General features: G+C 43.4%; 2 protein-coding genes across 2 annotated transcripts in view; both read left to right on the top strand.

Annotated features, from left to right (window-relative positions):
• Positions 1 to 10460, top strand: part of SDC2 (syndecan 2) — a 121596-nt gene extending 111136 nt beyond the window's left edge. Inside the window, exons 3-5 of the mRNA XM_079901995.1 lie at positions 2013 to 2149; positions 6709 to 6844; positions 7992 to 10460. Of these exons, the coding sequence (XP_079758121.1) occupies positions 2013 to 2149; positions 6709 to 6844; positions 7992 to 8155 (437 nt within the window). The 3' untranslated portion in view covers positions 8156 to 10460. The remainder of the gene's footprint in view (positions 1 to 2012; positions 2150 to 6708; positions 6845 to 7991) is intronic.
• A 1711-nt stretch (positions 10461 to 12171) lies between these two features.
• CPQ (carboxypeptidase Q) overlaps positions 12172 to 16255 on the top strand; it is a 487312-nt gene continuing 483228 nt past the window's right edge. Inside the window, exon 1 of the mRNA XM_079901128.1 lies at positions 12172 to 12523. The gene's annotated coding sequence lies outside the window, so the exon portion shown is untranslated. The remainder of the gene's footprint in view (positions 12524 to 16255) is intronic.

The following is a 16255-nucleotide window of genomic DNA, read 5'->3' as shown; positions in this document are numbered from 1 at the left end:
TGGAAGTGTTGGGACTCTGTTAGGTACTTGGCGGACAATCCCTTGGCCATATAGAGCTTCAGTCTTGTAGGGGAAACTTCAGTCAATCATTACACAAACAAATGCATCATTACAAACTTTTGATAAATGCAGTCTTAGGGTAAGAAAGGTGGTGTTAGAAAACCATTTAACGAAGACGCTAATCTAATATGGAAGGGAGGCCTTCTCCAAGGAATGACATTTGTGCTGAGGTCTGGAGGTGAGATAGGAATTAACTAAGCAAAGGCTTCTGGCCGAAGATTGGGGACCACAGCTGGAGCACAGGGGACAGCAGGGAAAATGATGCTGTAGGAAGCTGGAAAGGTAGGCCAGGGCTGGACCACACAAGGCTAGGTTGAGGCATTTTATATTCATCTTGAAATCAGTGGAGTGCCATTGTAATAGCTTTAAACAGGAGGATGATGTGGTCACAGCCAGCTTGTGGACAGTGGACTGAAAGGGAGCTGTTAGGAAGAAGGTAGGTACAGTGACTGATAGGAAGATTACAGTGGTTTGGATGAGGGCGGTGGCCCTGGAACCATAGAAAGGTGTAAGAGTGGAGACGTAACAAAAAGGTAAAATCCACAGAACTGGGTGATGGATTCAATGTGGTGGTAAGGAGGAGGGGAGGGGGCCAGAGCTGTGATTTATAGGAATGGAGGGTTCCATTCACTGCAGGATAATGTGGGGAGAAGGCCAGGTTTGTAGAGGGGAGAGGCAAGGAGATCATGAGTTCTATTTTTTTTTTAATTTTTTTACATTTACAATGTTGTGTTAATTTCTGCTGTACAGCAAAGTGATTCAGTGTATAATTAGATATATACACACTCACACACACATTCTTTTTCAATATGCTTTTCAATAGTTTATCACAAGATATTGAATATAGCTCCCTGTGCTATACAGTAGGACTTTGTTGTTTATCCATTCTCTATATAATAGTTTGCATCTGCTAATCCCAAACTCCCAGTCCTTCCCTCCCCAACCCCCCCGTCCCTTGGCAACCACAAGTCTGTTCTGTGAGTTGTATTTTGAACATGATAGAGATGTATATAGTACCTTTGAGTCATTCAAGTGAAAGTGCCAAGTAGGCCAGTGGATATGTAGGTCTACATTTCAGAGGAGTGGTAGAAGCTAACGATGTCAACTTAGGTTTCCTTTGTCTTTAGATGGTAATTGAAGCCTTGGGTGAGAGAGAAAGTGTGGAGTAAGAAGCAGCCTAGGGCTCAACCTTAAGGAACTCTTCATATTTTGTGTCCAGGTAGAAGAGAATGAGCCTGAAAAGGAGACTTAGAAATAGCCAGAGAGGGGAGGGGAGAAAGCCAGGAAGTCAAAGCCACAGAAACCCAAAGGTAGTATATCAAGAAGGAGGTGAGAATTGACAAGCGTCCAATGGCGCTAGGAGGTTCAATTAGATGAGGACTCTGGAAAATGCCACTGGGTATGGAACGTGGAGGGGAATGGTGACCTTAACAAAACAGTACCAGTAGTGTGGTGACAGGGAATACCTGACTAGGGGGAGTAGAGCACAGAGTGGAGTAGATGGTGAGGGAAGAGGCCGGTGAGTCTGCACACCACCATTAGAAAAATCTGGTTGTAAAAAGGGGAGAGAGGGCAGCAGCTCACACAGATAAAGGGTCAGTGTTCCTTTTTTGTTGTTGTTATGTTTTAAAATGGAAAATGTAGCACCTTTCGGCATAGAAGGGAAGAAATCTCTTGAGTAGGACAGACTGAACTGGAAGTAAAAGAAGGGCTACTTGAGAGCATTCAGGATAATAATAATATAGAAAAAATGCCAGTCTCCCCACAGATCCACCTTGAAATCACTCTTCACTGCTATGAAGACTGCAGGAAGGTTTGTGCTAAGCTCTCGAGGAGCGGGTATTTTGAAAGAACATGGCTCTGTCATCGTCAACCTTAGACAATTTTGTCTGATACTGTAGAAATCTGTGTCCTGATTCATGTGCTTAGCTCATCTTTGCTTATTTTGCCAGGAGCTGATGAGGACGGAGAGAGTCCAGAGCTGACCACATCTCGACCCCTTCCAAAGATTCCGTTCACTATTGCTGCTCCGAGAGTGGAAACCACGACTCTGAACAAGATACAGAATAAGATCCCCGCTCAGACAAAGGTGTGTTTTGTTTTCCATTGCATTCTCAGGTTATTGTAAATGTGCATTTTTTAAAAAATTGTACAGACTGTGCCTTTTTTTGTTCGTTTGTTTGGTTTTTTTTTTGGTGGTACGCGGGCCTTTCACCGCTGTGGCCTCTCTCGTTGCGGAGCACAGGCTCCGGATGCTCAGGCTCAGTGGCCATGGCTCACGGGCCCAGCCGCTCCGCAGCATGTGGGATCTTTCCGGACCGGGGCACGAACCCGTGTCCCCTGCATTGGCAGGCGGACTCTCAACCACTGCGCCACCAGGGAAGCCCCAGACTGCCTTTTGAGAGGTGCCCTTTAAAACTGTGTAAGGACAAATGGTCTTTTCATTGTATCGTAAATGGCTCTCCCTTACTCTTTATGATCGTTTTGACATTTGCCCACCTACTGCTTTTTTTGTTGTTGCTGTTAGATAGACTTTATTTTTCAGAGCAGGTTTAGGTTCACAGGAAATTGAGTGGGAAGTACGGAGAGTTCCCATAGACTCCCACACATGCACAGCCTCCTCCCATCAACATCCGGTGCCAGAGGAGTACACTTCTTACAACTGATGAACCTACACTGACAGGTCATAGTCTCCCAGGGTCCAGAGTTTTATCTTAGGGTTCACTCATAGTGATGTACATCCTGTCAGTTCTGACAAATATATAATGGGCACGTGCCCACCATTATTGTAGCCTACAGAATAGTTTCACTGTCCTACAATGCTCTATACCCTACATATTCATCCCTCCTGCCCCAGCCCCTAGAAACCACTCATCTTTTTCCTGCCTCCATAGTTATGCCTTTCCAAAATGTTGCATAGTCAGAATCATGCAGTATGTAGCCTTTTCAGATGGGCTTCTCTCACTTAGTAACATGCATGTACGGGGCTTCCACGTCTGTTCATGGCTTGATAGCTAATTCTCCCTAGTACTTTTATCACCCAGGCGTAGCTTATAAACGAATCTTTTTTACAGGGTACTCCTTCTTAAGGAACTCATAGCCCAGTTAAGAAGCAAAATCTTTTCAGTTTATTTGCCTTATGCTAAGAAAATTTGTTTTTATTTCGTAAAGAATGTGTTCTGAGTTAAAACCACTGTGAACTTTTAGATCTGCTGAAACAGGTTATGGACTAACGAGGCTCCGGGTACTAGTCTCAATAAGTGTTTTCCCAGAGTTTTTTCAGGCCCACCTTCAGTGGTATGTAAACCCTGACGTCTTCCAATGCTAATGATGAATGCGGGTACATCCCTATATTCATTCTGAGAGCTGACTTACTAAGAAATAAGGTCTTTGGCCTTAGAACAGAGCAAAGCTGCTAGTTAATGGAAACTGTGACACCAATGATTTTGGCCTTAGTAGCGTGCTGCTGCAACTAGCTGACGACCCACTACTAGGTGAGCTGTTTAAGTTGGAAAATGCAAGTTAAAGTCTGAAGAAGGCCTAGGTTTCAAATCCTAGGTCTGGTCAAGTTTCTTAGCTTCTCTGAGCACATTCCTGATGGATCCTTGAGAAGGTTGAATGTGAGGGCATGCGGCATGGCACCTGAGAGCCAGTGAGCATTTTGTAAGCCTTCATTGAATTTGGTTAGAGCAGGAGAGACCGAGGCAGTTGACCAGGTGAGCCTGTGGAGTGACAGCAGCAGGAGGCTTTGCAGGCGGCCTGGGGGTAGCACGCTGCTTATGAGAACTTGGAAACACAAGTGCCCCCTCTTGGAGCTCACCCGTCTGCTGGTTAGAAACGAGGTGCAGCTAAGCTTTAGCAGCAGAAGGGCTGTGGAAGGCTGTGTCACGAAGGTAGGGACGGACCTTCTCCCGAGTAAGGAGCACCCCTCTGCAGGCCGGAACGCACGCAGGCTTCCTGCCCATTGACGCTCCTCCCCTTCCCAGAGTGCAGTTGTTCTTCCCCTCGCCCGCCGTCCTCCCGGTGCCTGGGCACAGGGTGGTGAGGGACAGGCTGGATGGGTTTCTGCAGATGTGGAGCAGTCAGGTCAGGCCTCTCCAGACTGGAGTGCTGTTTGTCGGATGGAGAAGGGCTCGTTGCCGTTAGCAGTACACTGACTTCACAGGCCAGGCAATAGGAAAGGAGGGAGAAGCTCTGAGCACTGAGGCAGACACACCTGGCTCCGTGCACGGTAGCTGCTCCAGAAATGGATTCGGTTCAGTGAGTGAAAGGAAGAAGGGAGAAGAGGGGCGATGAAACGTAACAGGTGCAGCTGAGGGTAGGTCATCCAGTGTGGCTGCTGAAAGATGCATCTGGCTTTGTTTATTTGACCACTTGTCATAACTGAATCCCTTGAAGTCAAGAACCGTTAGGAACCATTAGGACTCACTAGCGTGAGACAAGAAATTCAGTTTTGGCTTTTCATGGTGGAGTTTATCCTAAGCAAAACCTAGTTTGACGTAGAGCTCTCTGGTCAGTTGACAACAATGAATTGAAAATTGGTTTAAGTTTTTAAGAATTGGTTTTAAGGAAGTAATTGTGTCAGATTAAAATAAAGAAGACAGATGTTTGGCAGATGAGCTCAGAAATTAAGGACCCCCAAATCTTTTAATGTATTCCTGGTATCATTTGTGTTCAATGTAGTAATAATAAAAATTCATCCTTGGGCTTCCCTGGTGGCGCAGTGGTTGAGAGTCCGCCTGCCGATGCAGGGGACACGGGTTCGTGCCCCGGTCCGGGAAGATCCCACATGCCGCGGAGTGGCTGGGCCCGTGAGCCATGGCCGCTGAGCCTGCGCGTCCGGAGCCTGTGCTCCGCAATGGGAGAGGCCACAACAGCGAGAGGCCCACGTACCGCAAAAAAAAAAAAAAAAATTCATCCATTTGTGGGAGATTTACTGAGTGCTACTCATTGTGTCAAACACTTTTCAAGGTACTTATCATGATAATACTGATAATGAATAATATTAATACTGGTGATTAAATCTTCTATTTTGTCGTTACATGGCACAGCTAAATTAAACGTTGCCTCTATGATACCATTAAAGTAGACTTTGCTTTTGAATGGGCACCACTGTGGCATTAATGTCACTGTTATAGATATTCTGTCTAGTTTGTTATAAATTTATGTGACCGAATACAAAGAACACGGTTGTTTGTTCAAGCAGAGCATTGCTCGTCATCTTTACTTCCGTCACATTTCCATGGCATCCAAACAACCAGACACGGATGTGACAGATCTTTAATTGGCTTAATGTAATTATCTCTGCTGCCTTTTCGTACTTTCACTTTGTACATCTATACAGGAGTTAAGGTATTTCAGGTTAGTTCTATACTATTGGAAGAATTCTTATTAGTCAAGCTCTTACTTTCATACAATAAAACTTTTAAATTTAAAGAGCGAATGTTCCAGCCAGAGCACCTGGAAGTTTGTACACTGGTGGACCATTCCTGTGAGTCCGTGGTGGCCCCAGTTCTGTGGAGACCTCTTGTTCCCACACCCGCAGAGCCCCTGAAATGCAAGCTCCTTCCTGGCTACTGGATCAGAAGCTGAGTCAGAGGGAATGTCAACTCTCTCAAATGATTTTAGGGACTGAAAAAACCTGAGGGGACTCATGTGATCTGTCATAATAATGGGACAAAGATGATACGGATGAGTTAAATTCAGTCTCTGATATCACAATCGCTACTTCTTCTCCCCTCATTCGCCACCAGAACTTGCTTTCCTCTTTCCCTAGTCACAAACCTGAGTATTAACCTATTTTTCTCTTCCCTTTCCTAACCCTTCCCTGACTGCTAACGCGTAGTGAAAAGGCTCCTAGATTAGAACCCAGATAATTCATTCTCTCATCTGTCAAGTTGTCTGTCCTTCTACCAGGTATCCGAATAGCGATGGGCTTTCTATGAGAAGAGTGTACTTTAGACTTGCAGGATACTCAGGGACCTGAGAGTGCCATTCATTGGACAGATATAGAAAATGAAGTCCAGAAAAGTGGTAGGACTTGATCAGGACCACATAGGAGCTACTTGCAGAACCCAGGCCCCCTGAAGCTCTTTGTAATCCAGGGTTTGGTGAAGGTGTTGTAAGAGTGAATAAAAAGAGGGGAGCATTACAGATGAAGCCTGGGGGCTGCTCCCCACGGAGCGGTAGCAGGCAGAGCCCTGGGAGAACACTTGGAGAGAGTGCCAACAAGGAAGCTGTCATCACAGTGCCCTGTGTGGCAAAAAGATGATAAAGGAGTGAGGAGAATTGGGGCAGTGCTGTTGGGTTGGAGCAGCCAGAGGGGGATGGTGGCCTAAAGTCAGAGGGTGATGAGAAAGAGATCTTACGAAATGTCGACTAAAACAACCTAACCGTGTCATTAGGATGATTATGAACTCACTAACTATCCATTTTGCCTATACATGTGATGGGTGTTATACAAAACCATGAACAACGTGGGTCCACCATAGGACTCACCCACTGTCTGCACACCACACAAAGCGATTATTGCAATTCTTTCCTAAACTCAGTGTTTGCAAAGAACGAACTTGGGAATGTGCTCATCTACTATTTCTTCTTTCCAGCCCATTAAAAGAAAATCTTCATAATCTTTTTCTCTTTCCCCAGTCACCTGAAGAAATTGATAAGGAAAAAGTTCACCTCTCTGACTCAGAAAGGAAAATGGACCCAGCTGAAGAGGCTACAAATGTGTACACTGAGAAGCACTCAGACAATCTGTTTAAACGAACAGAAGTCCTGGCAGGTGAGTAGCCCAGTGGGGATCAGGTGGCAGGTCCTTAAATAGGCCTGTGTTTGCCTAAGTGATATTCAGAGGTATCGGCAAAGCTTGCTGGATGTTACCTTAGTACTGAAAACCATGTTGAGCACCTGTCTCATTCCAGAGGGAGAGGCAAGAGTTAGGCAAATGTTGTCTTTATTTTCTGTCAGCTCCCTCAGCCTACCCCTCGGCCAGCCTTTTGGGCGGGGTGGGGAGAGGCAAGAAGAAGAAAGTTAAGGTCTGAGTGGGTCCGGAACAATGGGGCGTCGGGGGTGGCAGAATATGAAAATCAATCAGTCTTGATCCAAGTCATTCATCATCCTGATTTCAAAACAAATTTAAGAGAAGGAAAGGTTCTTTATGGAGAGGGCCCAAGGTATTAAAGCCCAAGGTATTAAAGGATGTTGTCTCTAATCGTAACTTACTGATGAAAGTATTAACATTTGATTTTAAAGGGGAAGATGTGCAAGATTTTAGAACACTTAATCCTTTTAAAAATTTTTATCTTATTAAAGTATACATTTACGTTTACAATGCTGTGTTAGTTTCTGGTGTACAGCAAAGCGATTCAGTTATACGTGTATATAATAGTTCACACCTGCTAATCCCAAACTCCCAGTCCATCCCCCGCCCCCGACTCCCCGCCCCCCTTGGCAACCACAAATCTGTTCTCTATGTCTGTACAACACTTGATCCCTGAAAGAGGATAGTCCCAAATCCAAGACTAGAAAGGAAATTTGCATGCTTTTTTCATATTTATTTTCCTTTACAGAATTTAAGTCGATTATATCATGTTTTGTGTTTTCATTGAAAAAAGCAATTAGAAGATTAGACTACAGAATGTGAATATCGAAAAGACTCAAGAGTTTTAAAGTATGGAATTAGTTGAGGTCACAGCCAGATATTTCTTATTGAGGCTTTTGGGGGATATTATTAATATTAATCAAAGAAAGTATTATACCTCCTGAGGAATGTCAGATTTGCATAATTACCTGGTTGCTGCATTGAATCCAGTTTTGGGGTTTTTAAATTAAGCTTTTTAGGAAAGTGTAGATAGATTGGGCTTGACAAAGCTAATTTCTGCCACCCTTGAATCTCTTCTAAGAGTAATCTTCCTTCTGGTGTGTTTCAGCTGTCATTGCTGGCGGAGTTATCGGCTTTCTCTTTGCAATTTTCCTTATCCTGCTGTTGGTGTATCGCATGAGAAAGAAGGATGAAGGAAGTTACGACCTTGGAGAACGCAAACCATCCAGTGCTGCTTACCAGAAAGCACCTACTAAGGAGTTTTATGCGTGAAAACTCCCATTTAGTGTCTCTATTTATGAGATCACTGAACTTTTAAAAATAAAGCTTTTGCATAGAATAATGAAGATCTTTGTTTTTTTGTTTTTTTTTCATTAAAGAGCCATTCTGGCACTTTAATGATAAAATCCCATTGTATTTAAAACTTTTCATGTATTTCTTTAGAACAACATAAAATTCAAAGTTAACATCTGCAGTGTTCTGTGAATAGCAGTGGCAAAATATTATGTTATAAAAACCCTCAATGTTCATGGAATCGGTTTAAACTTTTATGTGCAAATATGAAAAGATTGTTTTTACCCTACGGTTTGAAGATGAAAGCTGTTTCATTTGAGTCTGCATGTCTCAGATTGACCTTACCAAGTTCGTCTTACTTTGTTAATTTATCTGTTGCTCCCCTCTCCTCTGCTCGCCCCTCTTGTCCCCTTGAAAACGAAACAAAACTCTATGCCTTTTGTAGCTGTTACGGTGCAGTTTGTCTTTGGATATTTCAGATAATGGTAATTTAGTGTATATGTGATTTTCAAATATATCAACTTTAACCTCCACTTTGTATAAATTTTTAAGTGTCGGACTATCCGTTTTACACTTGCTTTGTTTTTCATTACCTGTAGCTTCAGGCAGATTTGCAACAGCAAATTAACGTGTAAAATTGGATTATCACCGCAAAACTGTTTAGTCATGTCTGTCTAATCAGATCTTCTTTTGGGAGGATTTGAGTTACTGACAAGCCTCAGCAAACCCAAAGATGATAACAGTATTTTGAGAAGTTGCTGCAGATTCCTTTGGCCACTGTATTTGTTAATTTCTTGCAATTTGAAGGTACGAGTAGGGACTTAAGGAAAAAATCAGTTTTTGTTCTTAAAAATGCATTTAAGTTGTAAACATCTTTTTAAGCCTTTGAAGTGCCTATGATTCTATGTAACTCTTCGCAGACTGGTGTTAATGAGTATATATAACAGTTAAAAAAAAAAAGTTGGTATTTTATAAGAACAGACGATTATAATGGTAACTTTTGTAGTCTTACGAATAGACGTAAATTGTAATTTGAGAACATAAAAACTACTGAATAAATCATGTGGCCTAATATTGAAAATGTCACTGTTATAAATTTTGTACATTTTCGGTCAAATGTACACCTCCCCTTTGCTAACGACCGTCTGCTCTCAAGGATGTTGTGGGTTTGATTTCTGAGTGTTCCACAGTGTCTGTAAATCAAACACCAAAGAGCTCAGTGATGAGGCTGTTTGTCACCAGATTCACTTGTGAACTGGCCAGAGGAAATCTGAATGTATCATCCTGTGTATGTTTGAATGTAGATATCGAAAGGCCGCCAGAGAGGGAATTGTGACTTTTGCAACCTTTATGGAGATAGCTGATGGCAATATTGAGACGAATGCCTGCTCTTGCAAATAACTCTTAGGACCATAAATTCCCAAGGACTAAAGGGGGCTTTCCTGACATCGGTGTCTATGGTTTAGTCCTGTAGATTGTTTTACCTTCGAAACCGCTCCAAATCTCTCCTGAAGCTTAACCGAAGAGGTAATAGATGGAATACCATAGTTCACACTGTAGGGAAGAAGAGTCAGGCAGGGAGGCTCTGTGCATTCAAAGGAGGGCCTCCCTGCTTAGGAATGCAATTGCCAGAAAGCAGCGATGCCTGAGGAAGAGCTGGAAATACGAGAGTACCCTGCCTGGGGACTGCCTTCTAACTGAACATTTCCTTTTTCTATTTTGCCACCAATTTTGTTTTAAACTGTGAATGGCCAAAGTAGGAAGACAGCAAAAACAGCCACCTTTCCAACATGTAATTTACTTTTAATGAAGTATGAATCCTTCATTTAGAGAACATTCCCCGGAATTGCCACAGAACTCATTAAAAAAAAATTTTTTTTAATGCAGCACTCGGAACAGTGTTTACGTCAATTCTTAATGGCCTTAATTCTCAAATTCATGTCCAGTCACTTGCACAATCAGTCCACTTTGAAGTGATTAAAAGGAAGTGATAGCACCTTCTTAAAACTGCACAAAGTCCCTCGGTTACGGAGGTTAAGAATGTAGTGGGTATACCTCTAACTGTGCAAAGCATAGCGAAATTCAGTTCGTAGAATAACAACTGCTTGGAATATCCATGCCAGGAAAAGGAGATTTCTGGCAAATATTTTGTCACTGCTGTAAAGCAAAATATTTGTTAAAGTGCCAAAATAAAGTCTGTCGTGCTGAAAGTAAGAAATCATTGTATAGACTGACATCCAGTTTTCTTCAACTGTACATTTTCTGCTTAGTTATTTTCTTTTTAAGATGCAGTAAATAGTACTATAAGAAGTGTTAGTGATGATTACCAAGTTCAGGAAAATTTTGGTAAAATAGAAATATTAAAGCCAATGCGAAAATTTCCTGTTTCCTTAACCACATCTAAATGACTTCCTGCATGTGAATGAATATGGCTTTGTTTGAGAGACCTGCAATATTCAAACTGTCCCATTTTCAGCATGTGGGGGAAATGGTATGAGCTCATTTTTTTAAAAAGTTTCACCTGCAAGTGCCTAGTACCTGAACTTCCGGATTAGGACCTGGTTAATAACATTGAATTTCGTCTGGACAAGATTGCAGAAGTTGCCATCTATTAACATTAAAAGTTGATAGTTTCAGATCAAATGTTTAGTGAATTGATATTTGCTCTCTTTTTTTGGCAAGTTAGACAAAATGCACTTGCTTACTGAGGATGTAGCCCGTTTGTCTAGGGTCTAAGAGACTAAGCTAAATAAGTAGAACATAATTAATTTCTGGCTGCCCTAAAGAACCAAAGGGTGCTAGTTCCTGAAAGACCAGATGCGGTGATAACTTCGTAGTTTTTAAGAGTGTATTTCTTCAATATCTCAGACATTTTGAAACCTGAAGGAAAAATTTTAAGTGAGGAGCAAAAATATAAAACCTAAAACTATTGCAGGGTTAATTTTATCATCAGGATCTTCTTTACAGCTCTATTATAATCATATAATGGAATGCTAGAAAAAAAATGTTTTAAAATCTATTTGGTTTAAAAAGGCAATGACGTTAAACAAAACAATCTCTAACTTGAATTTTACGTTCTAAGCCTCTGGCAGAAAATAGTGAGACCCTAAGAGGTTTCCAGATAAGGGGAATCAAGCCAGCTGATACATGGAGTTGTCTGAATTAAGTAATCACTAAGGTTTTCTTCAATGCCAGTATTTTATGACCAGAGTGAAATTGGAGGTGTGGTCATTTCTGGGGAATTAGATTTAGCTGGCATAGAAAACTATAAAAAAGATAGGACAACTGTCTGCCAAGTAACATTGGTAAAATAGTATCAAAGTGAATTTTGTTCCACTCTGTCTCCTAACTCTGGGCGGCTTCACTCTCATGATTTATGGTTCCAAGATTTCATTCCTTTTCGCTTATCTGCTGCACGCGGTCTTTAGCAGAGCTTTTTCTGACTAAGGAATCATGGTGACTTTGGGAAACTTGGTTTCCTGTGAATTGAGAAGGGTGTAACCCAAGCAACTGTCCTAACCGGTAAATAGCAGAGTGAAGCTTTAGGCCTTGATGCTCCAGATGTGCTGGGTGCAAGACCCATTCATTCCAGTTGCCTTGGCAACTAACACATAAGGCACAGATGCTGGGTGCAAGGCACCGGAGGTTTAATCAACAGATACTTGCCTAGTGACTTGTCCTGGGCTCTCTTCTAGAAGCTAGGTAAACAGAGATCCTGCTCTCGTGGGGTTTGGAGAGGGGTGCAGAGGGGAAACAAAATTAATGAATAAAACCAGCAAGTAGAAACGATCGCTTGGTGGTATTTCCACGATGGCCCTGAAGCAGGCTGATGTAAGGGACTGAGGGACTCTTTCAGCCCAGATGGGCTAGGAATGCTGCAGTCACCATCTCAAAGCCTCCGCAGCTTAAAACAGGGAAGATTGATTTCTTGCTCATTTCACGTGTCCGTAGGTTGGCGGAGAATTCTGCCCTGAACGATCATCATTCTAAGTCTGGGTCTCAGGCCGGTGGAGGAGCCATTATCTGGTACGCTGCCAGTCTCCGTGGCCGAAGAAAAATCGTGGCAACACACAGTGGCTCGTAGGCTTCCACCCAGTGGTGCCGTATATCGCTTCCGCCCACGTTTCATTGGCCAGAGCAAGTCACGTGGCTACAACTAACCGCCCAGGTGCAGAGAATTGCAATCCTACTTTGTGCCGCTATGGAGCGGGATGGGACGTTTGCGAAGAGCTGTAATTACTACCGCCTAGTCAGGAAAGTTCTCTGAGAGGGTAGGGACTGAAGGACGTGGAGCCGGCTGTGCTAACATCAAGACAAGCGTTCCAGGCTGTGGACAGCCTTAAGGAGGTAAGGGGCTTGGCATGTTGCAGGGACAGGGAGAAGGGGAGTGGCTTCCAAGCAAGTGAGTAGGTGTGGGAGAGCTGGGGTAAGCGGGCTGAGAAGTGTGACGGCCTCCGAATCAGTCTTCCTTCCGCTTTTTGGCCCTTACATTTTATTTCCCACAAAGAAGCTAAGCAGATCTCTTTATGGTATAAATTATTTATGTCACTCCCTTCAGTGGCTCCTAGAGCACTTAGAATAAAGTCCTGACTCCTTACACTTGCCCCCCAGGCCTTCAGGAACTGACCCCCGGACGGTGCGTTGGAAGGAGACGGGGTGGGGAGTAGGGCACCATGGCCAGTTAGGATGTCATTCTTGTTCCCTGTCAGAGCAATGATGGTGGTTCGGCCTAAGGTGGTAACAGTGAAGGCTCAGAAGACTGGAGAGGTACTGTTTGGGAGACGGAATCAGTGGGTCTTGCTAAAAGGTTGGAAGGAATAGGGAGTAAGGAAAGAAGGGAATCAAAGATCACCCATATTTCTGGCTGAGCTGGGTGATCCACATTCTGAGAAGGAGAATATCGTGGGGAGTTGGCTGGTAAAACAAGTTCCTTTCGAACCTTGTTAAGTTAGAACTATTAGACACCCAAGTGGAGGTGTCAGGTGAACAGCTGAATGTAAGAGTCTGCAGCTCAGGGAAGGGGTCTGAGCTGGAGATGTTAATTTGGGAACAGTGTCCATCGTTGCCTGTTGGCACTCTGATTCATTTCCCTCTCTTCCCTGCTCTGCTCTGTATTGAGGTGGGGGTGACCCATGCAAACTACATTTCCCAAACTTCCCTGCCAGCTGGCTCCTGGGAAAATCTGGCCAATGGAAGGTACTGGCAGAACACTAAAGGTCAGGAGGAATGGAAAAGCCAGCGTTCTTTCCCCTCTCCCTGCTTTGGGCAGTATCTGTAGCATTAATGAGTCTCCTCTATGGTTTGAGATCCCACTGGTCTGACTCTCCTCCAAGTTCCCTGCTCCCACTCTTCCTAAACTCTCATAAACACCACCGTGGCCCTTTTGTCTCTCCAGCCTCAGGGAGGGTCACAGCTTCCCGCTGTTGCTCTACTCCGGGTTATCTCACCCTCCCCGGTTTACCCACACGGCTTTTCCAACATCTTTGGAACTAATTCCCTGGATAAATTCCTTCCATTGTGTTACCCGGCATGGGTTCTATTTTCCTTCCTGGACCCTGACTGATGACACAGGAGCGAACAGCATGTAGATGGTGTTAAAAGCCATGGGACTAAATGAGATCATCTGGAGATGTGCACAGAGAGAGAAGGACCATGGCCCTGGGTCGGCCGCTCGCAGTCTTTCTTTGTAGATGAACTACTACCAGATTCACTCTTTAGCACTGGTCACAGGACTGGATTTTCGTTTCGGCAGATGGCTGGCAGAGAACACAATTTTTAATGGCCAGGGGAAAAACAAATCCCCACGAGGCTTGATAGAGAGCTCATTTTCGAGCACATTAATAAGCATGTTCAAGTATCCACTTCTACCAGGTCGTTAACAACATACACTACGAACTGTTTTTAAAACTGAAAGAAGTAATTGGAAGAGTAAGAACTATTTGAATATTCAGGAAATATCTCTGTCATCTGTGTTTCCAATGGGAATAGGTCAGCAAACAAAACAGCAGTTCTCCTACTTGTAGCCTTGTCCTGGGATCATTGAAAGCAGGATTTTGCCTCTTTAATTACATGCTACTTAGGTAAATACCAGAGTAAGCTGGCATGTCCTCTGCCCAGACCAATTTCAAGGAAAAACAGTAAAGTTGGTACAAAATGTAGATGGATCTGGCTCCATGTCAGACCCAGAACTTGGGGATTATGAAAAGTTTCCTTTTCTGATAACCTTGTATCTCAGTCCTTTCCTTTTTTAATTTTTTAGTGTCTGTTACTCTTCTTTTTCGCATTTAGTTCACTTTTTCCTGTGTAAAATAAAGATGATAACATACACCGTATGCCTTGTGGGAATTCAGTGAGGCACATTCAATGAGGTGCTGTACCTAGAGCAATATCTGGCATCTGGTAGGACCTCAATACAGGATCACTTATTCATTCATTCACCGGCTGTTTCCTGGGCACTCACTATGTACGAGGTACACAGTTCAAGCTCTGCGAACACAGGAGTCAACAAAACAACATCCTGGCTCTCAAGTAACTTACATTCTAGTGGGAAGAGACAGACCATGAATATGTAATGTATCAACAAGAAAGTGACATTTGAGGGGGGTGAAGGTGAGGAGGGTTTGAGCCATGATAGGTGGGGTAGGAGGCCTGAGGAATGGGCAACATTCCAGGCCAAAGGAACAGTAAATGCCAAGACCCTGAGTATAGCCAAGGAGCAAGTGAGCTAGAGACTAGAGTGATGGGCAGTCAGTGAAAGGTCCACAGGCCAGATGGTATATGGATGGCCTTGTAGCTTTGTAATGGCCTTGGAGAGTTGCAGGATTTTGATCCAAAGAGTGACATTAACTCACCTATGCTTACAGTTCGCTTTCAAACCTTAACACGCATCAGAATCACCAGGAGCACTGGTTAAAACACAGATTTCTGGACGCTACCTCCAGAGTTTCTGATTCTATAGGTGAAGAGAACCCAAGAATTTGTATTTTCAACAACTTTCCCAGCAAGGACCCCACTTTGAGAACCACTGCTTCCAAAGGATTGCTTTGATTATTGTGTCAAGAATAGATTGGCTGTGGGTGATGGATGTAGGCAAAAACACAAGCAGAGAGACTAGGGAGGCTGTTGCAGTCCTCCAGGAGAGAGAGAACCAGGGTGGATGGCAGTGGTGAGAAGTGATGTATACTGGAGAGCCAAACTGGCTGCAAAGTCTGGAAATCTAAGTGAATACATAATAAATGGTTTATTGACATTATATTATAACACCTGATCACATTATATGATTCATGCTCCCAGACTTTATGGCCACCCCATGTTCTGAAGGTGTAGTCAACAGAAATTGCTAACAAAGCCTGGGTGATACTCTTCTCCCAGATGGCCACAAGCTCCTGACTCTTCCCTTCTTAGGATATCAGGAACCACCGTCATGATCCATTCCCCAATCAACCCCACTCCTTTCTTTTCACCCCCATAACCTTCAACATATACCTCGTTCCAGCCTTGTGTTACATACCTGCTTTTTCCTTCAGCTCTCCGTGGTGGGGGCCTAGATCAGGTTTGATTCATTGTGCGGCTTCCCACCCACCCTGAGCACCTAGCCCAGCTCCTAGCATTGGATGATGGACGAATGCCCATATCATCAGATCTCTTACTAGCTCTTACTCATTCCTTCCTGAAATTTACTAAGGCCCCATATGTCTGGGACATTCAGCCAAACCAACCAAACCAAGGAATCTATCTCACATCAAAAATCCAAACAGAATCCAAGCAACTAGGTATTCACAGATATTTGTTAAGACCCTGAGTTTGAACGTCACCCACTTAAAACACAGGATGTGCTCTTGGTGGGTTAACGGTTTTCTTGCAGATATATTTTATCATCTTGTAGATAAATATTTAGCATTTATACAGGGAGCTGATTAGTGTTTTCTTGCTTTCTTCTCTCAATATTTCCATTATTGTACCATATTATCACCAAGCCGGATCTATGCTGTCCTGAGATCAAAAACTACCCTTTTTATGACCCCCTCTCCCATTTATGTGAAGGAGGCTGGGCTGTAAACACGGTATGAAAAAAAATTC

This window comes from Stenella coeruleoalba (assembly GCF_951394435.1).
Source record: "Stenella coeruleoalba genome assembly, chromosome: 17".
Lineage (NCBI taxonomy): Eukaryota > Metazoa > Chordata > Mammalia > Artiodactyla > Delphinidae > Stenella > Stenella coeruleoalba.
The sequence above is the reverse complement of the archived record's forward strand: the minus strand, read 5'-3'. Positions and strand labels throughout refer to the sequence as shown.